This window comes from Nipponia nippon, unplaced genomic scaffold (genome assembly GCF_047370975.1).
Source record: "Nipponia nippon isolate SJK-2023a ecotype South Korea unplaced genomic scaffold, ASM4737097v1 scaffold_5, whole genome shotgun sequence".
In the NCBI taxonomy this organism is placed as follows: domain Eukaryota; kingdom Metazoa; phylum Chordata; class Aves; order Pelecaniformes; family Threskiornithidae; genus Nipponia; species Nipponia nippon.
In genome coordinates, this window is record NW_028262369.1 from 39,440,233 (window position 1) to 39,467,642 (window position 27,410).

General features: G+C 36.9%; 1 protein-coding gene across 5 annotated transcripts in view; it reads right to left on the minus strand.

Moving 5' to 3' along the window:
* EVI5 (ecotropic viral integration site 5) overlaps window positions 1-27,410 on the minus strand; it is a 116,326-nt gene that overhangs the window by 23,539 nt on the left and 65,377 nt on the right. For 4 of the 5 annotated variants that reach the window (XM_087730358.1, XM_009468257.2, XM_087730351.1 and 1 more), the window contains 5 exons: window positions 21,510-21,644; window positions 19,191-19,331; window positions 18,506-18,664; window positions 16,639-16,785; window positions 11,150-11,245 (listed from right to left, as the gene is read on the minus strand). In XM_087730358.1, the coding sequence (XP_087586484.1) occupies window positions 11,150-11,245; window positions 16,639-16,785; window positions 18,506-18,664; window positions 19,191-19,331; window positions 21,510-21,644 (678 nt within the window). The remainder of the gene's footprint in view (window positions 1-11,149; window positions 11,246-16,638; window positions 16,786-18,505; window positions 18,665-19,190; window positions 19,332-21,509; window positions 21,645-27,410) is intronic. The other variant, XM_087730355.1, reaches the window with a different exon arrangement.

Here is a 27,410-nt window from a genome sequence, read left to right on the forward strand (position 1 = left end):
ATTAGGGGGAGGGACAACATACCCCCTTCCAAACCCTTTTGTTGCATGAAGAGAACAAGCTTGCCAACACTGTCAGTATTGGCAACCTCAAAGCAATTTCTCTAATTTCAGACTTTGTTTTTCTTGTAGCAAGGCATGCATATACAATATTACTCGAAAAATAACTTTGTCATATTCACTATTCATTCACAGAATCTGCAACATGGAGGCACAAGATCCTTTAATGCATAAATCCATATTGAACCTAGTTTCCAGGGCAACCTATGGCTCAAATTCACAAAAAAAAAAATTAACATTAACAACATTACTAATTTTTCCTGTCCTAAATAGGTTAAAAACACACCCACAAACCCATCATCTCCCTTTACAAGCATGACTATTGGTACTGGAGAAACCGAAACAGAAGCAACATAGCTGCAGATCAAAAATAATGCTGTTTACATCTATGTATAGAGAAAGTTTCATTGCTGTCAGAAACTAAGATTCCAGGCAATAAGAATGACCTGATCTCTTGTGGTAGCAGGAATATATGGGAGAAATGCTTGTCTAAGTCCTTTCCCTGTTTGAAACCCTGACTTTTCCATTTAAGCCTCTTGTTCTATGGACTCCAAATTACTATGTAACCATACACGATAGTATCAAAAGGCAAGAGTAAAAGAAAGGTTTTACCATCAATAGAAGATAGGTGCCACAGCCCTTTTAAAATGGAAGTGTAATAAATAGCTGAGCTTACATTCAAACTGGATGCACAAGAGGACATGAAACTGGCATTCCCAAGTTAAGTCAGTATAAAGTAACAGCAGAAGCGATAACATTTTCTAGCTTAAGTTTGGCACTGCACAAGTAGCCGGAAGCTGTTAGTGTATACCACAGAGCATACCATATTGGGAGTTAAACACTTTCATTATATTTAAGTGTTTTTATTGTTACTTTTTATTCCATAAATAACACTGTAAAGTTAATGCAGATATCACAGAATAATTTGACATGTAAATTTGCTCATGGAAGAACTGACTCTAGCTCCAATCGAGTGGAGCTGAACATAGGGCATAAGCCTGGCTTGCAAGATCATCATTATTAGTGAAGGGCAAATAAGTTTCAGGTTTCCTTTCAGAACTCAGATTTTATAGGGCTGACAATTCACAAAAATGCATTTAGCACAAAAAAGGAACCCTGCAATGCCATTTTCTACAAACATACTTTTCAAAGAAAAGTCATGCTGTAACTTCCTCTTGCAACATTCAAAACACTAGAGGTCAGAAGCTGATCCTTTTAACTGGCTGCAACAGAAATCAGATATTTCTAGCTAACTAAATAAGCTCATATTCTATAAGCTACAAAGTCTGTTCACAGTGGGTAAATTGGAAGGATGACATAGGAGAAATTTTAGGACAAGGTATCAGAGTCTTCTTCATAGCTGCTGTTCATCTCGCTGAGCAACAGCAAAGATAGCTTATAAAAAAAAAAAGTAGAATGTAAGTTGATCATGCCATTAATTTAGTTAGTTAATTTACTTATTTAAAAGACACTCATGCAGGTGCAGTAGCAAACCACTGGAAAACATGCAGGGGTAAGACAGTATAGCATTAAAATATTTTTAATTCTTACCAAATCATCTCATTTAGAGAATAAACAGTAAGTAGACAGCTGAAAGTTTACATACTTCAAATGAAAAAAATCTCACAAAAGGTAGTTTTATCTGTCAGATTATGATCTTTAAGTTACCCAGCATATTTTAAAACTGTGAGAAGAGATTGATATTTCTCATTGATACATATATTTATTTTCATACAAGTACAAAATATTACTATGATCCACAAAATTATTTCACTTTCCAGTCACATTTCATATTTGCATTAAGTTCAGATTACTTTCTAGCAATTTCCAGCTTCTGATGAGCATTTGTTAATCAAAGGCAAATTTTAATGTGAGCAACTTAAATTTAGTAGTAATATTCTTTAACACTAGTTTTTCATTAGGGCAGCTTGACAGAAGTCAAGAAGAAAAATTGTTGGCAGGAAAAACTTCAACATGGCAATTCCTTTTCACATGACAGAAAGCAATATTAACAGCTTTCCCTACTATCCCTTGATATCTGTCAAAGACAGAATACTTTCTCCCCAAAATTCTGTAGTTCTAGATTTGCTTCTCAACCTACCCTAGATTATACGACACCTTATCTATTACTTCCTGATTATCATAAAACCCTATTTCTTACTGTTTTTATCAAGTGATCTTAGTATCATCCTAGAGTCTCTTTTAAGGAGTATTGTCAGCATGTGTGCATCTTGAGATAGTGAAAACCTCCACCACTGCAAAACAAACCCTATATTCTGCCACCATGCAACTTAGATTCCCACTTGTACATCATAATTCTAGATGACATTAGATTAGTGCCAAAGCACAGCTATATGCCACGGTGATTGGTGAAAGACCCAGAGACAGCAACTACACTCATGCTCCAAACATTTATCAACACACATGGAAACTGCACAAAGGATTTTATGTTCGTTTCATTTAGTAGCCTAATTAAGAAAGCTCGATCAGCTTCAGCTTGGATTTTTCAGTTTCAAATATAACACCGTATTACACAGATATAATTTCTAACTCTTCACACTGATCTAGTCATGAGGCAACTGAGATTAATATCAGATTAATACCATCTGTTCTTAGTTCAGAATCTGCATTAAACTTGGCAGAGAAATAGAGGGACAAATTAGCCAGGTTCCAAGTGACATGAAAGCGGGACAGAAACTGAAAAGTGAAGATACAACAGGTACTGAATGGAACTGAAACAAAGGTAAGGACCTTAGACAATAACACTGATGGATTCTTGCAGATTTCATCTTCAGCCGACTATCTGCAGGATGTGGCTGTTGCATTTATTTAGTTAGTTGATGTACTGCAGGACAACTGAAGATAATAATCTTCCAGGAATAACTACTAGCCCTCTATCATTCATTTGCTTCTCTGGAGATGCACGTTTTCCATTCTTCCTGTTCTACTGCTGCCATCCTTCATTTTGCTTCCACGTATCATAACCCTCTAAAGAATGGATTAATTCATTTCTCCTCCTAAGGGTCCAACAGCATATGTTGAAAAGGTTTCTAGGCTCAGGCAGGAAGAAATCAGTCTTGAATGGATTAAGTCTTGTCTGGCCTCAGTCACCTCAGCTTAAGAACCAGCTACGGCAGATGGAAGCTCAACTACTAGGATCAAAGGGTAATTTGAGTTGGTGAACAGAGGGTTACTTGCCCAAAGGACAGAAGCCTGCACTCTTCCTGATCCAACCCCAGTAGCCAGGGAGGTCGGAGCCCACATTCAGGACACTCTTGATATCCTTCTTTCTTGTCAATCCTAATATTATCATTGCTAGCTTCTTGCTTCAAGTGTTGAGCCATGCCGATGTGCTGGAAAATACATGCTTTTAGGATGGCTTGATTGGGCAAGTCTTTCACAGCTAAAACAGATTGATCTCAACTCTCTTAAATGGTTAAGGTGCTCAAGAGCAAAAGGACATAAAACCTGTCTTCTGTAAAATGACCAAGGAAAAAAGGGAGCTGACTGCCCTGCTCAAGGCCCTTCTATATTCTGAATACAGCTTTAACTTTCTATTTTTTTAAAATACCCAAAACCTAAGGGTTTCTGTTTCCATTAAATTACATTTTCATGTGCTCTGGCTGCGAACTGGTCTGGCAACCTCAGAATAGAATAGAATAGATTATTTCAGTTAGAAGGGACCTACAATGATCATCTAGTCCAACTGCCTGACCAATTCAGGGCTGACCAAGTTAAAGCATGTTATTAAGGGCATTGTCCAAATGCCTGTTAAACACCGAGAGGCTTTGGGTGTCAACCGCCTCTCTAGGAAGCCTGTTCCAGTGTTTGACCACCCTCTCAGTAAAGAAATGCTTCCTAAAGTCTAAACCTCCCCTGGCACAGCTTCAAAACATTCCCATGCGTCCTATCACTGGATACCAGGGAGAAGAGTTCAGCACCTCCACATCCCCTCCTCAGGAAGCTGTAGAGAGCAATGAGGTCACCCCTCAGCCTCCTTTCCTCCAAACTAGACAAGCCCAAAGTCCTGAACTGCTCCTCACAGGACATGCCTTCCAGCCCTTTCACCAGCTTTGTTGCCCTCCTCTGGACACATCCAAGGACCTTCACACCCTTCTTAAATTGTGGGGCCCAGAACTGCACACAGCATTCAAGGTGAGGCCACGCCACAAGTTACTAGACAGCCCCACTGACATAAGAAAAATTAAATTGCTTTCATGTTGCTTGAGTTAATTTAATTGAATGCTTCCTATTGTAGCATTTACTTCAGTAGGAACCTGGCATTTCACTCTGCATTAGTTTTATACTGTGCTTGAATAGTTTTGTACTACCGTGCTTGAGCAGTTTTGTACTTCTGAAGAAAACACTCAGATCAACTGTACTGGTTCAAAAGTGAATGTTAAGACTCCACTTACAATTTAAAAGTCTTTAAAGTATGAACATCATACCTTTTAAAAGGAAATAGCATAAGCAATTAGTAATCTCTCTCTTCATGGGTTTTTTTTAAAAATCTAAGATTATACACATAGGATGTGGGTTGTTGGTTTTTTTTTTGAGGGGGAGCACTGTTACAGAAAATCTGTGGTATTTGGGGAGGTCACGACACAAAGATGAATAGCTGGTCGCTAGGCAAATAATAGCCATTTTAAGTTTAAAATGAATATACAGTGAAAAAGCCAGATAACGTATCAATAAGCAAAGTGTGAGTATTATCAGAATAGCAAAATAATGAAAGCTAGCCAATTCTGGAATCTAGGAATTTTGTTTAAAAAAAAAATCCCACAGTCATATGTGAGTGAATCTCTACATCCATTTCCCTGGAGTACTACTGCTGCATATTGGCACCACTGCAGTTCCTAGGCTCTCTTCCCAGAAGGGTTTTTAGGAAAGTAATGCCAGTTGGTGTTACGTTGTAATTAACGATCCATCATCTCGATTTCACTGCTTTTGAAAATTAGTAACTCCTCCCAATCTGATCATCTCTTCCAACAGGCCAGCTCCACCAGCACTAACAGGGTTAGAAAACTCCATATCAGGGAAACAAACACCCTATTGGCCAGGTATCACTTCTCCTCAAGGAAAAGGTACTTCTAACAGTGTAAGCAGCCAATACGCAATCCAACCTCCTGCCTCTGAGGCTGTGTATAGAGAGGGAGTAGCACGGGCAGCGGAGCAGGAAGTGAGCCCTACAGATCAAAAAAAGCAGTTGCTAAAACAGAACTCACTTAGGCCCCTTCAGTTTTGGAAGCTCTCCTCTCTCATCCTGCTCTGAAGTACTAGAGTTACTGTACTTGCGTGCATAGCAAGAGCTACATTGAGAGCTCCTGGGAAGAAAAATCTGTTCCCCAAAAATTTGCTTCTTAGAAGAAAAATTTTGCCCACCAAAAAAGCATCAGTTGAGATTCATGGTTGTAGTATCATACTTAAATCCACCTTTGGCTTTCTAAGACAAAAACAGCTTTTCTGTACCTTCAAAAGAAGCAGCAGCTAGTCTCAAGAAACACACCCGATGCCTATTGAGAACTACAGAGCATGGGGAGACCTTCCAAACTCAGTCAGCATAGGACCAGGATGCACAGCTGGCAACACAGGAGCGCAAGGACGGACTGCTTCAAAGACTGCTGATCTTAAATACCTGAAACCATTACTGTATAGTATCCCCCCCAAATCAAGTATAGTAGTCATGATAAAACAAAGTTTAAATAACAAATAAATCAATCAATCACTGGAAACCACCTGGAACACACTGGAGGCCTTAAGCCTGCTTTTGCTACTCGACCAAGAAAGGTCTAAGTAGACAATACAGAAGATCCATGTCATCAAATTTCAGTTGCAGGTGTTTCATCCCAAGAGGAGCACAAGCAAAAGTTTTCTAAAACACTCTTGATGATCACATCAGAGTAGGAAAAGAAATACAGGTCAACAAGAAAATAGGCCATTTTAAATAATAAGAAAGTATCTAGGGTTGTCTTCACTTTAATAACTGTGAACTTAAAACCACAGAAAACCAAAACCAAAGTTTTTATAGGCAGCCAAAATCCAGGCTCACCAGATGGTTGCTGTTCCTCAGATAACAGTGTATCATCTTTACTAAAAATGTCTAGAGGGTAGGACATTTCCCCAACACTCTTAGTTTGATCTCTTCTGACTTAGAAATATTTACTTGGTAACAATCTGTCTCAGCCTTTTTTCAGGGGAGGCTTTTAAATTCTTACTCTGTGGCAAAAGACACTGCATTAAAAATGTAAATGAAGTTTATTCAGAAGGGTAAATGTGGTAACTAGTGTCCTTTCAGTGACTTTACAGTGACTCATTCTAGACTTTCAAAAAACACATCACTAACATCACACACCACTATTGATAAGAGTAAAAAAAGTTTCCTGTAATTTGAAAAGATGGAAACAATTTCTTTACTGAACAGTCAGTACTTGGAAAAGTTATTAAACAGAGGTCATAGAAAGGCTTTATTCTAACGAAATAGTGCTAAAAGTTTAAACTGTGGGGGAGAGAACTAGCACAATCATGGATTTCCTTTACAGTTGTTCTCAAAGCAGCTTTGACATGGTTAGATAGGGTAAATGTGACAAAATTCTCTGAATCTGCCAGGAAACACATCAGGAGGAAGTGATGTTATACCCTGTCCAGATCAACCTAACAAAGACAGAATGAATTCTTATAGATAGTTTTTGCTTTAAGATTACTCAGACCTAAAACCACTTTTCTATATTACAAGCGTGCTCTGTACCTCCCCAACCCAAACCAGCTATGGATAATTTTAAAAGAATGCTGCAAGTCACCAGCCTGAATAGAAATAGAGGGGGAGGGATTAAGCTGCAGAGCAGAGACACCAGCGGACCCAGTTCTGCTTCCTCAGTCTGTCTACACTTTCACTGGCCTAGGGCTCCTCACCCTAGCCAGCTGTTTGACTCTAGCTTGCAACTGATTTAACCTTGCCTGAATTTCTCTAAAGCCTCTTTTTCTCTTATTTAGTCTGTCCTTCCTTCAACTGTTGCAGGGAAAGCTTTTTTTTTTTAAAAGAACAAAAAAAAAACCCACAACATCAAGGGACCAACAGGATTGCCCATATGCGACCAGAAGAAACACTTGCTATTAGGCCAGAAGTGTAGTGAAGGTTGGTAGACTTTTCTTGGCAGCTTTAGGAAAGCACACACAAGCTAAAAGCTATAGGGTTTTAAAGGCTTATATTAAGAAGTTAAAAGCATTTGCTTGTTGCAGTTTGAAGCTATGAGACCAGTTCAGCTGAAAACAAGAAAGACTAATTCCCTGAGGAAACAAACCTGACATTTTGCTGATTGACTATAGACATAAAGGGAGACAATATCCATTCCTTAGTCCTGGCTCTCTATATCTTACAAAAGGACGGGACAAAAGGGGTCAGAGAGTGCATGTAGTTGGGCCCAAACAAGTCATTTGGTTATAGGATGTGAACCTCTAACCTTTGTGAGAAAGTAGAACATACCATGTTGAAGAGAACAGCTTCTCCCCAGTGTGGAGGTACAAAAAATAGCAGCCTAGCCATCCAAAATCCATCCTTCATTTGTTAACAATTTGCTCAAATGTCCTGCTCAAAACCCAGAAGCCTGCTAAATACTTCCAAGTCATGTTTGCTTCCCAAAGGTTTTATAAGCTGAACTGGCAAGCGAGAGAAAAATAAGGAGAGGATAGAGGAGAAAAGAAAGGCTGACAAAGTAAACCTTTGTTTATACATAACTTCAGTGTTTTTCTTTGTTACTTCTGGGGCTTGGGTATACGCAACATAAGTTAAACTTCACTTACACTTCAGTTTTTTGTTATTTTTGCTAAGGAACAACTCATATATTTCTTTTGTTTAAGAATATCCATCATGTATTGGACTATTCTTTGCAATTCGGTAGGCTTACACAAAAATTTAAAAGCTTAGCATTGGGAACCGAATGCCTGACCAGGATAAGATGACATTCAGAATATATAAAAAATAACTTCCTAACATCATAATAAACCGACACCTTACTGCAGAATTACATCTACTATTAAATGATAGAGTTCTATCTCCTCCTCTCTCTCTATCATTATTACCAACCAAAACTAAGAGTGACCCAGAAACTGTGATTTAAATCTAGCATTTGTATGTGTAACGTCAGATCCGTTCTTATGTGGGAGTAGTGATACTCTGCGTTACAGATTTAACACTAGTGTCTTGCACTTACACCTACATGAACATTTAAAAGGAAACTGCACAATTTAGGTTAAGCATTGCTATGGACCATGTGGACCTGGCACTGAATCCCTAGAGCTTCTTAGAAAAGCACCATCCCCCTCAAAAAAAAGGAAGGTTATGTGGTAAGTTAACTTCCTCCCTTCATCTTTATCAGCTTTGAAACAATATGACAAGCAGACCTATTTGCGATGCTCCATGTTAAAGCGCAATTACTTTGAAACTGACACCTACGCTCTAAGACTGGCTAAATGTATTTATGGTATTAAATATTGCATTTCAAGTCATTAAGGCAAGTCCAGATTAAAAGGCCCTCTGCTCCCCACATCAGGTCATAGCAATTTCAGTGACAAGCTGAATGGAAGACAATGGGAGGCAGCTCTTTCTCCAATGAGGAAGAAGTTATCTAGATTTTCAATTTCCTTAAAAAGCGGCTTTTGTTTAAGCTCTGTTATCAGTTGCATGTTTTATAGTTTACAAGCTTCGGGACTTAAGGCTTTCCAACTCCATTATTACTTTTTTTTGGTGCAGGTGTTTCGGAGGCCTTTGAGCATGAGTACCCAAAAAGGAAGTTTTGATCATAAGTTTCGTATTTGCTGGCAAAATAAACTGGTCAAAAATATCTATTTGCTTACAGAATCTTACAAAAAAAAAAAAAATCTGTTACAGCCCAATAAAAGCATTTCAAGTCACAACTAGGGTGTCAAAAATAAGTAAATTGACATTAGAGGAACTTATTTCTACTAAATCACTGTTATTTTAAATGTCTTTATACAGTTAACACCCAAACCCTGTATTTCACAACTTAAGAAGTTGTATTTCAGGCTAGTATAAGTTTGAGATCAACAGTTCACCAAAAGCCTAACAGGGCAAACTCATTAAATTAGAAACATGAACCCCAGCCACAGAATGACTTCATACTCCAGACCGTATACAAAGAAAGCATTCTCATTTGTGCAGAAAATCAAGAATCTTACTAAGAGACTACAGATCAAGAAATCACGAACAGGTGATCATCTAAGAACACCAAAAAGACTAGAACCTGAAACGCACTTTAGTAAGAAACAAAAACCAAGGCCACCTAGAATACGAGAAAAACGGAAAAGCATAACTAAAGATTGCATCATGCAAAGTAGTAATTGTGAAAAGGAAGGAGAGATGATGTGGATAAACAACCGATCATGAGACAGTGCAATATCATGACAAAACAGGGACGGTGTAATCTTTGGCTGTATTAGCCAGAGTCATGAAATAGATTACATTCCTGCACTTAACTTCCTTACCTGTCTCATGACAGGTTATTATAAAAATCAGCATGCAATTCTGGCACCCATAGCTTAAGCAGAAATATGAAAAGGGAATAGGAGAGAGCTATAAAATGACTGAGCACTGATGATTTGATCAGTCAAACAACAGAAGACCAAGTCAGATGTATTTACATTAAAAAATGAACACAATTCTAATTGGGCAACAGAAAAAGCTATCAGAAAAACAACTGATCGTTATGGGATCACCATTTCTTCACTTCATAAAAACAAGACTAGAATACTTTTTGGGAGACCTGTATCAGTCAAACAATGGAAGCAGGATGGCATTTAAAGTCTGTGCTAAAGTGAAAATAATGCAAAATGAGTACTGGCTCCTCACCTACAAAATCGCATTGTTTGAAGTCACCTTTAAACTTTTTTTTTTTAGTAAAACGCTAACACACAAGTAGAAGATTGACCTAAACTCAGCTATTCTCTTGTTATCTTACTAGATGATAAATGATTCATATGCAGTGCTTACTGTAGTTATCTAAGTATTTCTAACGTACTGATCACAGCATTATCTAAGCATTATGTGATTAAAAGAAATGATTGCTTTATCTTTTAATAGATTTAGTGCCTGCTGCACTACAGGAAAAATATTCAAAGTGAAAATTCTTTATGCAAGCTCCATTAAATTTATTTGTGCATTCTATATATGAAAAGATGAAAAAGATGCAAGTAGTTGAGAATCATAGGGAAAAGGCGGCTTGGACACAATACAGTAAAATCATCACCTTGAAGGAAAGATTTCAGAGGAAAGACAGACACTAGCAATACCAGTTTTAAAAAAAAAAGGTAAACTAGAGAGTAACTAGCTTGTAACTTAGGAATAATAACCAAGAAAACCTTTGCAGATAGACGCAGCAAAATTCAGACAGGACAACAGCATATGAGTACAGGAAGGACAGACTACAGTTAAGACATCATGATTTTTCAAAGCCAACAAAATATAAAGAACAGTCATTTATGGTTCTCTCATCAAGAAAGCAGTGAGTTCACAGGACAGTGAAAGCTCCAAGAGCAACTGAAAGCATAAGGAACAACACAGAGGCCAAAGGATGCATCTTCAGATCCTACAGTGACATGGTAGCAGTAAATAGCATTTCTGGTTTCAAGATTTACATAAAGGGAGTAAGGGTTTAACAACAAATCCTCCAATACTGGCCACAGCAGGAGAGCAAGCACAGAAAAGAATGGTCGCTGGAGTAAAATGTGTGCATTTTTTTTGGACAGAGGATGTTTTCAATCTCATCATTAATTGGTAAAAATTACCAATTACAAGACAAAAACCAAATACAGAAGTCAGGGTTTAAGAGAGTGTTGCCTGTAGCCTGGTGCTTGTACAGAAGCAATTATTCACAACTAAGAAGTATGCCCATAAGATAGATTTAAGGCCTTTGCTTATAAAGGAGGCATGTTCAGCAATATAGCATTGTCCCACTTTGCAAAGCAGTGCCTTGTATTCACAATAGGTTAATAAGAAAAGAAAGTGGAGGAAGAAAAAAAGACCACAAAGTACAAAAAGTAATCAGTATCAAGTTACACATTTAATGCCATCACTTGTTACCTGGATTTCTAATTCGGCAATATGCTGTTGAAGTTCAGCCACAGCTGCAATGCGGTCTGCCTCACGGAGCCGTACTGCCATCACTTCTTCTTTACTCTGAAAAACATAACAGATTGAAGCTAACAAATACTATCAGTTTCAGTTGATTAAAGACTGTGCACTACTTTTACCCAAAATCATGTAAATAAAGAAAACTTAATACACCGCTGTGTGAAATATCATACCTATTGATAAGGCATATTCTAAAGAACCTAAATTTAATTTTAACCCATAGAATTATGTAAACATCTAATATCAATTCTAAACTACAATAATCTAAAAAAATATCTGTGTAGTTTTGAAAACATGCTGTTATCGATTTCCAGGTCCAGAAAACAGCTGTTTTGTGTCCAGAAATGTTATATTGTAAATTAAGAAAAAGTATTAACATAACAAAAAAACAGCTCATGCTTCAACTTTTGACTTTTTATATATATAAAGAAACAGCAAAGCTATACAGGAGTGAGTTACTTCATCATTCTTTTTGTCTAAAACATAAATTAAAAAAACCAAACACAATAGCACAGATATTCTCAATCTCATTTAAGTCCAGCTATCTTAGTCACAAGTATACAACAAAGATTTGCAAGATAGTTTAGAATAAAATTCTAATGCCTGTAACCTACAATCAGACTCCCGGTGTAAGTTTAACCTGTAAGTTTCCCTATAAGTGACAGGCAATTTGAGTTTGGACAAGAGAGAAGGAAATTCCCTTATTTCTGTTTTATGAGGCAAGTGCTCAAGACTTCAGAGCACAAAACAATTAATATTATGTTGTCAGCAGCTTGGTACAACCACAGAGAGAAAACAGTGACAGATATTGAGTGAGCAATACTTTCAGCTGGAGTGCAAATAATTCTGGGGAAGAGACAGGCTAGGCTCAGGTACACCTACTTTTATGGCAGACTGGTGTAACCCTACAAACTATAGTTACTGTAAGGCAGTTCCAGTATTTCAGTTATTTTAATGTGTGCTTCAAACTGACAGTACTTAACCACCCTCATTAGACAGTTTGGTTGAGACCGAATTGAACATGCCAAAGCTTATCTATAGTAGCTACTTGAAAACACGCTGTTTGTTTGAAAAAAGATCCCTGTAATGAAGGTACATCTTCTACAGTACCCAATTAACAGCATTTGTAATCAGTGGAGTCCATTTCAGAGAAATCCACCATGTGCTAGACAGAGTTTAGCCATTATTGCTAAATTCTGCTGCATAATTGCTCGAATGAAGCCAAACCCACAAGTCCACAGGATTGCATGTATTTAACTGAAAGCTAAAGGACAGACTGGCTTGGTTTGACTTTGGTATCTGAGATGAGTCAATAGTGTTGCTCTAGATGGCACTGATGCTTTATCTCCGAAACAGAACATGTTCTTAATAACTACCACAAAAGTTGATATGGTAGGAAAGACAAGACTAGGGCAGGGTCACCAATATTATGTTGTAATTTCTTTAGCAAAACTGATTAGAAAGATCAGTGTTGTGTTTCAAGAAACAATTTGAAATTAAGTCCTTGCTGTAAATGCAGTAGTCAGATAAAGAGGGGAAAACATAGCACACACCAGTGACAGAAAACAGTTGCTGTATAGGTGGTATGAGATGCAACTTGCTACAAAAATTTTAATTTCTGCTTATATATTTTAAGCTATCCTTTAAAGAAAAATACAGGCTCCAGAAATAACGTACCAGTTCGTTCTCCATAGAAAAAAAACAATTGGGGAGTTGAAAATACAAACGTGTCTCTTTTTGATACACCACTTCCGACAGAAATACAGCTACCTAGCCAAATTGTAGAGACAGAAATAAAACTAGAGCATGATTTCAGATGACTTGAAGCAATTGGAAGAAGAAAAAAAAAAATATCAAACATCAGTTTCTAATGGAATCGTGAACAACAAACTTGCTAGATTTAAGGAGATGCAAGGTAGACCTTTTAAAAATATTTAGTGCTACAAAAATTTAGTATTTGTCTGTGTTGCTCCGTGACACTGCCTGAAAGATTATTGAAACTTTCTTCATCAGTTTTGAATACAAAGTTGTTGTATCAGTAGCATATTAAAATAGCTTTATTTCAGGTATTTACACTGCAGTACTGTCTTTTCAATTCAACCTACCTGCTACTATCTGTATTGCAAGCCAAATCTCAGTTGGTAGCAACACTATTTAGTAACGTTGCAGATACTGAACCTACTTCTAGAAGGACCGTAGGCATGGCAAGTCCGCTGTTATTGCTGCACGCTTGGAACATATGCCTTACATAGTAGTCATAGGGTATGCTAGTTTTTTGTAAACCTAGTTAGTATAAACAAAGCCACTAGCGTTGCAAGGTTTTGGCTTGACAAGCATAACAATATTTCTCTTTCTACTTTAAACTTCAGCTTTTATTTTTTTGTTTAAATTCACTTCAAAATTAAAATCTCATTTTCCTCACACAGTGAAATAACCTTAAACAATCCCACACAGGAATTGCCTTCATTTATTGGGGTACAGAGGTGGGGAGATGGGAACTTAAAGTAGTCTCTTCTATAACAAGAAAAAGTGGAAGCATTTGGCATGAATCTTGGATTAAGCTAAAAATCACGCTTCCAGTAGTTTGAACGTGGAGAACAAAGGAGAGCAAACAGAATGACAATCCTTACAAATCAACAGTCAAAGGACAACGGCTTTTTATATCCTCTCATTTTTCATTTAACTGTATATTATCATATAGTTAGTTTGCAATTGAAAAGTTTTTCATGAGTTTGAAACAGCAATAGGAAGTTCAATACCAAGTTATGTCCCATTTAAGGAGCAGGAGAACACTTGAACTTGTATATATTGTTTAACATGGCTTAATTTTTTTGATGACGTGGCATTCTTCTTATATCTGTAAAACACTGCTGAATTGTTTGTATAGATTATTAGAGAATAAAGTCACAATGGAAGTTCATGACAAATATCAGAGGTAGAGGGGAAAGGGAATACAAGGCAAAACTACACTGAAGCAAGGTAGTTTCCAACAAGTTAAATGTGAGCATCTTTCAATAGTTACCAAAAAAAACATTGTGTATTTAAACAGTACAGGAGTCTATATGGTATTATACTAAGCCTCATCCCAAGAAGTCACAGTCTAGCTCACAGTTAAACAGTAGAACTCCACGTAACGTATATGCATCAGATTGGTAATATTTCATTTTATATCATAAATGTCAACTTGGAAAACACGTTACAATGTAAACTGTAATCTTATTCCTATCAGTGAGTGCAAAACAAGTTTCAGGATGTAATGTTGCTGTATGTCAGTACCACTACTTCACTGGCTATTGACGACTGCTACTTTCAGAGAATCTCTAAAAAATATGACTGGTGCTCTGTCTATTACTATCACATTTTTCTCTATCCTGTGTTAGAACATAACTTTCCAAGCAAATTATCCCAGTGAGAATAGTCATGTACATTACTCATTAGTCAGGTTAAAGACATATTACTCTTTTTATAGACAACATAAAAACTTCAGAATATTGACTACACCCTCTCAATCTCTTAAGGATTAATGTGGACCTTCAGTATTAAAAACCAATTAAACAAAAAAGTTATGGGTTATATGAAGAGACATAGCACCAAGATCATGAATATTGGGGGGGCGGGGGGAAGAGATCAACAAGAATAATCTCAGCATGTAAAAAAAATAGCACTTAGGAAACCAGTGATTATGGTAAACAAAAACCAGTCAGTAGAAACAATTACTTCTAGTTAAGATTGACTGGCTTGTTTCCTAAAAGCTTGTGATGGAGTTTGATGTGTCAGCAGAAGTTACGTCTTCACCGCACTTTAGATTCTGGTTCCATTGGTAACAAATGGAACTGGCAAGACAGCAAGAAAAATGAGAACCTAAAAAAACCTGAAATACCTGGAGTACATCTCAGTTATTTACTGTTCTTAAATTTCTTTAAAATGGCACTGAAAAACAACAAAAGTCAGCTTAATTTTGCTGAAAGAACTATAACTAATGCAAAACTAGCAGGAAATTGCCAATTACAAATTACACACTATGGCTTTGAGTAATGAACACAAGACTAGAGTTTACTACACAACTAAATTGTCTAGATTTATTCATTACCTTGGAGAAAAGAATTTGTAAGAAATGAAAATGTGTAAAAACTGAGAAGTGTGACATTATAGCAAAACTGTGCACATTAACAAGGATGTCATTTCATCTCCAGGCTAAGTGACACCAATAAACCACTCAAACTACACTTTTGATTCATATTGTCCACAGAAGCCTTTGCTGGAATTGCAGCTCATGCAGTCTTTGGGGTACGTATGGTGTTACAAGCAAAATGCATGTATATTGGATAAAACTGAAAAACAAACACTCAACCAACAACAGTGTTCTGCATGAATGAGAATAGAAACAAGTAGTGCACGTAAAGGTTTGGTTACATTAAAGGCAAAAGTTGTGATCATGAAAAACAAATTATACAACAGCACCTGCTCTCAAGTGGCAAATTCACAGCCACAGTTTAAAAAATAGTAGTCTGATTATTCATCTCAGTACTATTTTTAACATCCTAATAAGTATCCTATTTAGAAATTACTGACTATTCAGCTCTAGCTGATTTTATAAAAGACTATTCGTACATCTTTTGGAAATTACATTTAAGTAAAAAGTTGGTTTCATGTCTCTAGCAAATAATGTCTTAACTATAGTGCTTTGTCAACTAATATTACCCTTTTTTGAAGTAAATATCAGTAGCAATTTCAGGAAAATTTTCATCCAATTTAAGAGAAAAAAGCTTGAAAGACTTATCCTTTATTTCTTGTCCATATTATGTGTGCACAAGTTATGAAGACATAAGTTATTAGTAATTGGTTATGGATTTACTTACAAAATTGACTAATTAAATCTGAGATTCAAACATTAGATTGGGCTCTCTTTTGTGCATTGCCAGCAATAAAAACTACTCTCTTGCCCAGTGTTTTTGTGCTGTCCCCTTAAAGTCTAGTTACTATTAGGCAATGACTACTGTAACACTCCCGTTTGTACACCTCTTCATTCAAATACTACGTTTGCTCCCCTTTTTTGAACCTAAGCTAATTTTGCAGTAATAGCCAGTGCTGAAGTAGTGAACCTCTTCCCTCACTAGAGACGATCGGAGTACACAGTGATCAGAATCTGTGGTGTAAGGGTGTCTTTTTATATATTATACACAGACACTTTTCCAAGTAGAACCACACTTTAAAGTAAAAGTTTATCTTTGTGGGACCACAAAGAAACAGCTCTGTCAAAACCTCAAGTGATTGTGAGATGGTAAATTCAAGATGATACTGTCAAATCAGTAAAAGAAAGTTTTGGTTTTGTGATTTCTACTTCTCAATTAAGACACAACTCTATCCAACAATAGCAGACAAGACTAGAAAGTACATATACATTAGCACACAAATAGTCTGTTCACAATGTTGTTTACCTTGCATTCAATCTCTGCTTGTCTACGTTTTGCTTCATTCAACTGAGCAAGAAGTCCTTTGTTCTGTGCAGAAAGATACTGTACCTTCCCCTGTAGGTTGGTAACCTCTTGCTCTGCCCTTCTTAAATGGTTACTATTGATCTGATTCTGAAATTTATGACAAAAAAAGGAAAGAAAATGTGTGTTAAGGAAAGATCTTTGATATTAATTTAACTCCCTGAAGTCTGACAAGAAAGACTTATAGATCATTTACTATAAAAAACTTTTGATGAAAAAGCATTCAGAATTTTCTATGTGTAATCAGAAAAGTTTGCATGGCATTTAGGATATTGGAATTGTTCTTAAACAACAGATGACTCATTGTAAGAACATTATTCCAAAGCTCCTGTACATCTGTTTTTCCCAATCTCTTGCTTAGGTAAGTCAAAGATTTTGTGAATTCTTAGCCCAACTACAGCAACAAGCTGATGAATCCAAGAAACATCAGATATGTCAGAAATACTGTGTGCCCATTTCTCTGTCCAGTGAATTCTTGGAAGTAACATGGCACCTTAATTAAGATCAGTACATGAGTACAAGTCACACCATTTTTATATAAAACTGTGCATAGACCAGTACACAACACGAGAACCACTGTATTTCTGTCAAATGATAGCTAAACAGCATAAGTGTATACAAAGACTCGATGCATAACACTGAACTGAGAAGTACCTAAAGGTCTTGTGACTTTAATACGTGTAATCCAGACAGCAGGATACCTATGCCCCCTACTGACTAAAATAAATACACAGATGGGGGAAAAAGACAACAAAACAAAAGCACACGTTAACTGTAGTGAAACAGTGTTAACACATCAACGAAAATTTTGAAGGTTAAGACAAGAAGGAACTTCTGTTCATTTGGTATAGCAAAAGTGGTGCTTCTGTCAGAAAAAAGCCACCATGTGCTTTGCAGTTAGCTCATCTCTCTTCAGTAGCACATTCTTATGTGCTCTCCCGGTTTCTGGGATTGCTGAAGCTTGTCAAGTAAAGGGTTTTTTTGTTTGTTCGTTTCTTTAGCCTTTTGGATGCACAAGTCTCCTTTGAGTAACACTTCCATTTGGCAGCTATTTCATGGGAAGACTTCTCCAAAGCCTGTTACAAATCCTTCTCAATCAAAAGCACATTGTGCTTATTGATTCCGTTGAGACTTCACTAATATAATACGAACTCACCAACTTTAGTGCACTTTCATTTCAGATTTGTTTGTTTAATAACCACTTATTCCCTAGTTACACAAAAAAAGATCTTCGCAGACAAGTTATTTTTGTCTTTTATGCACAAATCTCAGCAATGGTGAATCATGCTTTTCTTTTCTGGGACATGAAAGGTAAATCTTGTGCTAAAAAAACTTGACAACATGCAGCTGTTTTGCTGAGAGTCCACAGTTTAGTAACCAGATTCACGACCTCAGTGGATAATCTAGTATAGGCAATTTCACCAGAAGAAAGAAAACACTGCCATTTAAAGAATTAGAATTACTATTATCAGAATCATCAATTATGTTTGTGAAATTTAAAACACCTTAAATTACTTTTGTTGTTACTCCAGTTACAATTTAATGAATTAAGATGCACACACATTCACAGAGTTTACCAAGTAGTCCAAATGAGAAATGCAGAAAGCTTAGCCCTAGAAAAGACTAAAGAAGAGACATTTAAGTTCGACGGTATGCACTAGATTCTCCCTCCTAGTCTAACAGCATTACAAATAGTGCATTTTGGAACTAAAGTCATGCCTGTAGATGGTAAAAGATCATCACCAGAAATCTACTATTTGACACCAACTTGCCAGCATTCAGCTCAATTCACACATGTTCAATAACATACCTGTGTTTCCATCTCCATCATTCTTTGTTTGGTCTCTTTCAGTTCAGCCTGAGTTTCTGCTTCTCTCAATCGGACTGTCATCAGCTCATCCTGTAGCTCATGCACTGTGTTTTTTCTGGGAGGATCTTTCCATCTTCCAGTGGTACGAGCTAGATGACGCTAAAAAAATAGCATGCCATTGCTGGTAATGCCTCATCTTTCCTGGTGTTCCCTTATTCATTTAAGATCTCAGTTATACGGGGACAAGTTGCTGCTATAGTGCTCCTGTTTGTCCTGAAAACTAGAAACCCATGCAAGCTTCCTAGTTTTAAGAACAGACGATTAAAAAGCTGAAGGCAGTCATTTCAAACTACAGTAAGTCAGTGGAATTGCAAGTATATCCTGAGACTTTTGACTATTTCTAGCCCTTATTAACGTTCAGTGAAGTAGGAGTATGATCAGGTACTTCCTTCCTACCAGAATGGTTAGCTGGTAGCACAGGCTCTCTGCCACCTGTAACAACTAGGAACCAATTTCTACCATACTTTTGAAGTAAAGTTTCTTGTGGCAGCTGCATTTAAAGACTTTCTCACCTCAGCGGCTTGATCCACAATCACTAGGTTCTACATCTCAAAATTTCATAGTCTTTTGCTTTATCATCATTCATTGAAAATAAAAATTGTTAAAAGCATGTTGCTACCCATACCTGCCAGTGTTCCTCCAAATCTTTCACTTGCTGCCTTAGTTCTTTGAGACCCATCAGAGCTTCTGCTTCTCTTAATTTTACTGCAATCAGTTCTTCTTGTAGTCTAGCAACATTTTCCTCATCAGGGAGAGAGCTGTTCCTCTGCAACAAGGACCATACTCTTAAATATGCATTTGAATAAAATTGTGCTTAGCGAGACCCACTCCAAGAATATAGACATGGAACGATAACTCTTATTACTAACCAAAGTTTCTTAATTACACATCCCCTGCGAAATAAAATCCCTCAAAAAAATCTAAGTTCTTGCATATAGCGAGTGTGAATAAATGTCTTCCAACGGCCAACTACAGAAAAAATTGACAAGGTAATTTTAGGTATTCTGACTTCCACATTTCCCCGGATGGTATCCCTAACAAACCATTATTTACACTATTTTTCACACATCATCAAAAATACGGAGATAAATCAAAGATTTTGAGCTAGTTGATAAAAGTAAAGCAAATGAGGAACTGAAATTATACCTTTAGAGTTATAACTTTTATTTAGACTTACAGGAAAAATAATAAATGGAAATTTGCTTTGTGAAGTAGGTCATCTGCCTTTAAAAAGGCGAAAAGATATGTTGACAAAGGAACCGTCAGTTAATATTTATAAACAACAACCAGTCAAGAAAAAGTCTTAGAGATGAAAGTGCATGGATGTTTACAAAAACACTGAGGAAAAAGTAGAAAGTCTAGAGAAAGCTAAACAGAAACCAGGAAAACACATGGCAGGAGTGATCTGAGGAAAGTAAAACAGTGATGAAAATATAATAATAGAAGTCTGGGAAAGAAACAGAGGGGAAGAAAAAGGACATAGTCTGCCTAACTACAATATCCCTACATCAAATCATCAGACACCGAATACTCAAAGTTGAACTGTGCTTCATCACTTTCTACTGTATTTCTTGGGAGTAATTTTCAGCAAAATCAAGTATTTTTGTAGATATGTAGTACTGTGACAGTTGCCAGGTTTTCTTGAGAGTTGAGAGTAAGTACATGATTAACAGAACACAGCACAACAGCCATTTATCAGCATCTCTGCGTTTCAAATTATGGGCTCCAAGTATTGGCAAACATAGGAAGCGATAGAGTGTGTTTCTGAATGTTTACATCACTGTCAGTATAGCCATGCAAGTCTTGGCTTACCGAGCAGTTTTCCCAGATGTGTCGTGACACATCACTAACAGCAGTGAAGAGCTGTATTTGTAGGCATTTGACGGAGTTAACTTCAGTCACCTTCTCACGTGCCTAAGTTCATTATCGACAGACTGAAATACTGCTTTACATCTGAGTTTGTCTGGTACACTGGAATTTCCCCCACTGCTCCAGTTTTCCTTCACATTTAAGTTTTCAGTGCATGCCATCTTCATGCTGATGAAGGTTAAGTAAATAAGTAGTCTGTCTTTGAACTTTGAAAAATACCTTCGATCCTGAATTCTTACCAGTGTTCAGTATAGTAAGAACTACCACACTACTAGCCTGTCAGACTCCTATCAAGCCCCTCAGATAATTAAAAAAAGTAAAATCTCAACGCCAGTGGGTTAATCTAATTAGCTAGTAAGTTCTGCCCACACTCCTGAGTATACAGCTCTTTAAAGTTTCCATGAGGAAACAATTTCCAGCGCCAATACAACAGGATCTGAAGAGCGTGCTTTATTTTAGGTCCACTAGTGGGGTTTTTTTCTTTCCTTTTTTTTCTATTTTATTTTGCAGTTAGGTTTTTCTTCAAAGAAAGGTACATGTTTGACAGTTGGTTTGAGTACAGCTTGAACTCTGGTATCAGTAAGTTACAAGCTGGGAGGGCACCCAAAAAGCAGTAGAGACACTGATACTAAACAGTGGAGGTATTCTTTCCCTGCCCATAATGGGACAAAGTGGGACACACTGAAGACCTAGGAATGGGAATGTTGAACTCTTTCCTCCTCCCCTCCCAAACTATTTAGTTTTGGATCACCTCAATGCTCACCCTAAGCCTACTGCCCTTGTTGCAGGATATAATTTTGAAACAATTCATGTTTAGTGTAAAGACCACCAGAATCCAAGTTTTCCACTGCAGTGGGCTTCAGGAACAGGAGAAAAGTGATCTGTTCTTCACAAACCTTTCCCAGTGCAAACAGATGTTAGGTTTTTTTGCTATATTAACTTCAGGTTCGAAAAGCATCTTGCAATCAGGAAAACGTAGAAGAGAAGATTCTAGAGCAGAGTTACGCAAAGAATTACAGGGACCTGTATTCTGTTTCTAGTGCTATTTTATACAGAAGGTCCTGGTTTGATTTACCTTTTCCATCTCTAGAACTTTATCTTGCATCTCCTTCAGGGCACAATGGGATTCTGCTTCACTCAGCCTGGCTTGGACCAGCTCTTTTTCCAGCTGTAGCACAAAGTCTTCACTGTATCGTGAACTGCATTTATGCTACAAAGTTTGCAGAAATATGTTTAGTATGAAGCACAGATGGTTTGAAAGGGGTTTTATATGCCAGATTTGGAGTGAGAAGTACATTCAAATGCTTAACATTAGGAATACTAGCTTAAGACCAACAGAAGTGCTTACCTTATACAAGTCTACTAACATGTCCCTCCAGACTGCTAACAATAAGAACCCTAACGCTATGCCTCTCAAACAACTGCACCTCCACACAGCCAAATGTGCAAGACCAAACTGAGACCCCTATTCGTACTGATGAGCAACAACCCACACTTTTCTCTCATTGTTACCCAAACTAAAAAATTCTCAAAGGATCTGTGATTATTTTGTGATGTGCAGAAAAAGATGCTTAGGAAAGACTAGCTAATTACAGGGTTAATACAGTATGTCTCTTGATCCCTACTCACTTAAATTCTGATTCAACAGAAGCCTTCCATAATCTTGGATTTAAAATAAAGCCGTGTATGTTTCAATGCGCAATCACTTTGGTTTGCCCCTTTCTTACACTCCAACCCTTGGCTCTCGTTTGCTCACACTATACATATTCCTTCTGAGATTCTCTTCTAGGGCAAGCCCTGTGGATCTATGAGAAAAATCCAGGCACAAGTAGCAGTATAGCCCGTTCTAGACAGACAGCACAGGCCCGCACTACAAAGAAATTTGATTCTTTCCATACAGGACTTACTCCCAGACTATCCCCAACCAGCTCTGCACACCCAAACACATTCCCTCAGTAATAAAACAGTAGTTCAGAACTTAAGGTCACCCTTTCCAAATGTCAGGAGGAAGGGAAAAAAAAAAAATACAGTTCTCCTCAAGTAAGTTAATTCAACATTAACTTATTTTTTGACTGTTGTGTAGCCGGAATTATAAGTGAGATCTATCCTTTCACTTGCTAAAGCACAGTTTCATGAAACTGCATCTTTCAACAGATATATCCAACTGAAGTCATACATACTAAGCATTTGTATTCAAAAGCCCCACTTAACTTTCTCCTCCGCTCAATAGTTACAAAATACATTTTATTTCTTTCTTGGGTCATTTTAAAATGACGTGAGATTCACCACAGATTGTCAGACTTGCTTGACAGGCGATGCCATCCTAAATCAGCATTTAAGTTTCTGGTTTAGGGAAAAAAAAACGGGTGTTGAAATTGCCAAAGCGTAGTTGCCTAGTTACTGTGTATGCACAGCTACCCTGAAAATTAAGTTTAAAGGGAAATCATTTAATACATCTTTGGTGCCATTAACTACATTGTGAAGAGTAAATACTATAGAAGTTCTATTCAATTAACAATGCAACTTTAAAACCCATAGAGTATTCATTATACTAAAGATACAGCTCTTTCTTACTTTATTTTATGTTTGCATCAAACAATTTAGTTTTCTACATCTAAAAACAGTTGACAAGATTAACAGAAAAGTCTTCAGTTCCATAGACTTCTGTTAGGGTATGGCATTCCCTGACCTTTAATGCACAAACCAAAGGCAAACAGGTCAAAACAAGGATTTACAACATGTAACTACATGGTCAAGGAAGTGTTTTTTTATTTATTTTTATACTTCTGCATGCCAGCTAAGCCTTTCATCATGACTTACAGTACAAGCCAAATTCAAAATCTACATTAACCTTAGTGTTAAAATTTATTGTATTTCTTTTATATATATATATGTATGTCTACAGGGAGCTATAACAGAAGGGATATATACAAAGCATTAAAAGGCAAATATAGCTCATGCAGACAGTCTTTAGTGTCACTGAGACTATCCATTTAAGTGCTCGTCCTACTTAACTGTGCAGTTGAACACACACGGAACACTTAATGTACAAAGATCATAGTATATTTAATATTAATTTTCCCTTATACAATACTAATTTACTTCATACTACTTTCAACCCACATAGTGTCTTTGCCTCAGCAATCAGTGGAGGTAGCCCTGATTTGAGTGTAAGGAGAGGATGGGTGGACAATGCTGATGCATTTCTACAATTGCTTCACACGATATAGGAGCATGAGTAGCATACCTATGTAACAACATGCAGACACAGAGAACAGGCCACAGCTCTTCCTTATTCCCTGGCTGTTTGTACATGTTCATCAGATGATACGCACAGCAACTTAAATGGACTCTACGCTTCTTGTTTCAGATTCTGCTTATGATACATATGGACTAGAACAAACACAGTGTGCTTTCCTCGGGTAAGAAGTCCTCTTGTACTTTCCAGGAAATTGAGAGAAAACAGCAATTTGAAGAGCTGAATACATCCTGATTTTGCAACAAAATATAAGTATACTCTAAATAGTTTTGGACTACAAAAGTCTAACAGATGTTTGTCTAATAATAAGTAATGGAGAGTGTAAGAAAACTTACTTCTCTAGTTTCAGGCACAAGTCTTCTTTAAATTTGTCTTTAGATTTTGCCTGCCTAAGGAATATGTCAGGGGTCCCTATCTGTTTAGCCACAACAAACTTTAAATCAAGTCTTGATAGACTGGCAAAAAATACAGCCAAGATCAAAACAGATTTAAAAACTCCAATATTCACAAGTTCAAAGTTGTGATTTTTGCTCCTTAAAAACACCAGACACAATTTTAATAACTTAGTTTATAAAGGTAACATGTTTATAGTCAAAACAATGTTTGAAAACTATTTTAAAAGACTGACTTCTTTAGCAAAAAAACCTGCTTTTATATATTTGCCTTAAGCCCTAGAATTTGTGGCATAAACCACAATGTGAATCCAGATTTCCAGACACCAGCCAAATGTTTTAACCACAGTAACACTGTTTTTCTTGGCTGTGTTAAAAAGATGTCTGTAATATAAAGCACTAAAAATGTGTCATTTAGTTCTGAAAGTCAGCTATTTACTTTTGAAGGAAACAAGTCCTTGCTTGGCTTCACGCAACTGGATTTATTTTCCCCCAACTTTTCTTAAAATCTCAGAGATTGATACAACCATTCCTAATATTATTTTGGCTGAGTGCTTTTCCAGTACTCTATACTGAAGGGCAACTAACAGATTGTTCAGCAGTTGCCCAGCTAACTTTGTTTACACATTTAAGCACTAACTGTAGTATTTTACTAAATACAGTATTTTTATTTTCTGCTTTTTGGTTGCAAATCAGAACATAATATAAAAAAGTATATTGTAAAATAAAGTGAAGCCTTCCATAAGGATGCAACACTCATTTACAAGGATGTATTCCTATATCAATTACTATGCTCTTAATTATTATCAGTCATTTTAGCATGAGTTCCTGAAAAGAAACTAGGCATTATGGAGTTGCTGTAACAATAACCAAATACACGGCTATAAATTACCTTGCAAAACGCATATGCTTCCATCTGAATGTTTAGTCAATTAAAATTCTATCTTCCCATAATACACTTGAAGAGCCTTCTTAAAAATAAGATGTGAAGCAATTTTAGCTTGAACTGCCTCTCATTTCTCAGATTCAATTTTCAAGCATTCAGACTGGCGAACTGGGTGACCATTGAAAATTAGAGTATCACTGGGAAAGACTGAGATGTGTGTTCTGGAGGCGTATTTAACTGGCAGAAATCATTAGATGATTCATTTTTATACCTCCAGCAGAAGCTACCTTTTTCATTTAGAAACAATAGGAGAAAAAGAACAGAGGGGAAAAAACAACTTCAGCACATAATTATCAGGAGTAGGTTAGAACAGGCTGATTACCCTCACCCCTAACTCCTCAAATACCATTGCTCTTAGCATGCCTCAAAAGAAAACCTTCCGTATTCTGTTGAAGTCAGGCACAACTTCCTCTATGCAGTTCTTGATTTACTAGCAGTATGAGGAAGAAACCACCTTCCTCTTAATCTTTTGGTTGCCCACCACATCTAGAAGCCTTTGGCAAGTTCTATATGTAAAAATTAGACATGCCAGAGACAGATTAGTACCATTCTCTTCAAAACCATTTCAGCAAATGTTTGGGTAGCTGAAGCACTGAACTCCAAAAGCACTTCAGAATATTGTTAGCTTTACAATTATTTTTTCCTAGCTATCAATATATAAAATTGTACAGGTTATACGCTGTTTTAAAAAACTTACACCGATAGAGTTATTCTCTTCTAAGATGTAAAAGTTCGCATCCAAAGTAAAATTAAGTATGAAGTCTCCATCTCAAACCTTACTGTTTTCCATTTCCTTTTCCCCTTCCAAATGACCTTAAATATATTCAGAAATACATAGAATACATTGGATGACACTTAATATGTGACTTATAACATGATCATTAGTACTATCTTCAGGTTGCCTGGGAGAAATAGTATAGAAGAACTTCCCTTCCTTTCACTAAGAAACAATGGTAAGAACCTCTCTACGTAGACTCAACACTTTGTAATAAAGTCATTCTGGTTCAACTAACAACTCCCTATAAATACTTAAGCACAGGAAAAAATAAAGTTGCATGTTCTTCTGGTGTTGGACTTCAGCCAAAACAATACTCCTCTACCCATCTGCATATTCAGCCTTACAAAGCAGTGCAGAATTTCTTCGCACACACCCACGTCCTGTAGTCCCTTTCAATACTAACCTTTAAGCCATTCAACTTGTGCTATCAAATCTCATAGAACAGATAGAGTAAACCCTAGATAATATTTAAATACAAATGCACAGCCTTTTTACAAAGGATACGTTAGCCTTCTTAGAAATACTATGGTTTAGATAATATTTTTGCTACCAACAAAAAAACCCCTACTCTTACTTCTCCTGCCTCATGATTTACAAGTAAAAGTGGGTTGTGTTTTGTTTTCTTTTTTTTAAATCCCATAGTGCTGTTCAGAAGAGGCAGCCACAAGCGTCCTTAGGCAGTTCTTTTCATACATTCCTATTTAGAAATTCATACCCAAACTTTACAGTTTCTATCATGCTGAAACAGATAACTCAAGATTGGAAAAGATGTAGATTATAAAATATGTAGGATAGATGCTGTACCTTTAAATAAGTACAGATAAACTATGCAGCCATTTATAAGTTCACTGGGCAATCATTTTTGCTAATCATAAACAAAACTGAAATAATTGCAGAAAAAAAAATTAAAGCAAGTATCCCTAAGACAATACTGAAGAAGAGTATTGCCAAGAGCAAAGCTACTGGCACTAAGAAGTGGTAAAAAGATTTATCTGTGTACTCTACTCAAAGTGAACTTTAAAATTCAAAAGAAATTGATGGATTTCCACTAGGTGGAGCCCTAAGTGCATGCAGCTGTTTACATTTGTTGCTCCTATTTCCATGCGTGGAAACAAAGTTAAAAGCTTGTTCAAGTACAAATCTTCCTAATGCAGCAGAATCTAGGGAACTACTAATTGAAACCATATTAACACTTTCACCACATTGTCTAAGTTAATTCAGACGGTCCTCAAAACCACAGTACTATTCTTTACATTTCAAAATCAGTCAGCTACTAGGCACAAATCCCTCTATAACCACCTGGATTTACAGCCTCAGTTCCACACACAGACAGACAATTTCTTATAGTCATGCTCACATTTAACTGGAGAAAAACAAGGCTGCAAGCATGCAGGGTAGGAAGCGTGGCTCTTAAATTAACTGCCCATTCTTGCATTTTACTTACTCTCCCCTCCTGCAGTACCTGCCCAATCTTCTACCCTCACATCTCCAATCCAGCCAGTTTTGCAATCCACAGTTATCTACTGTTTTGCTCAGGACCAGTTCCCATGCCTAGCCAACCTGCCAGGCTTCCCCATCATTGCTACTCAATAAGGTCTCCA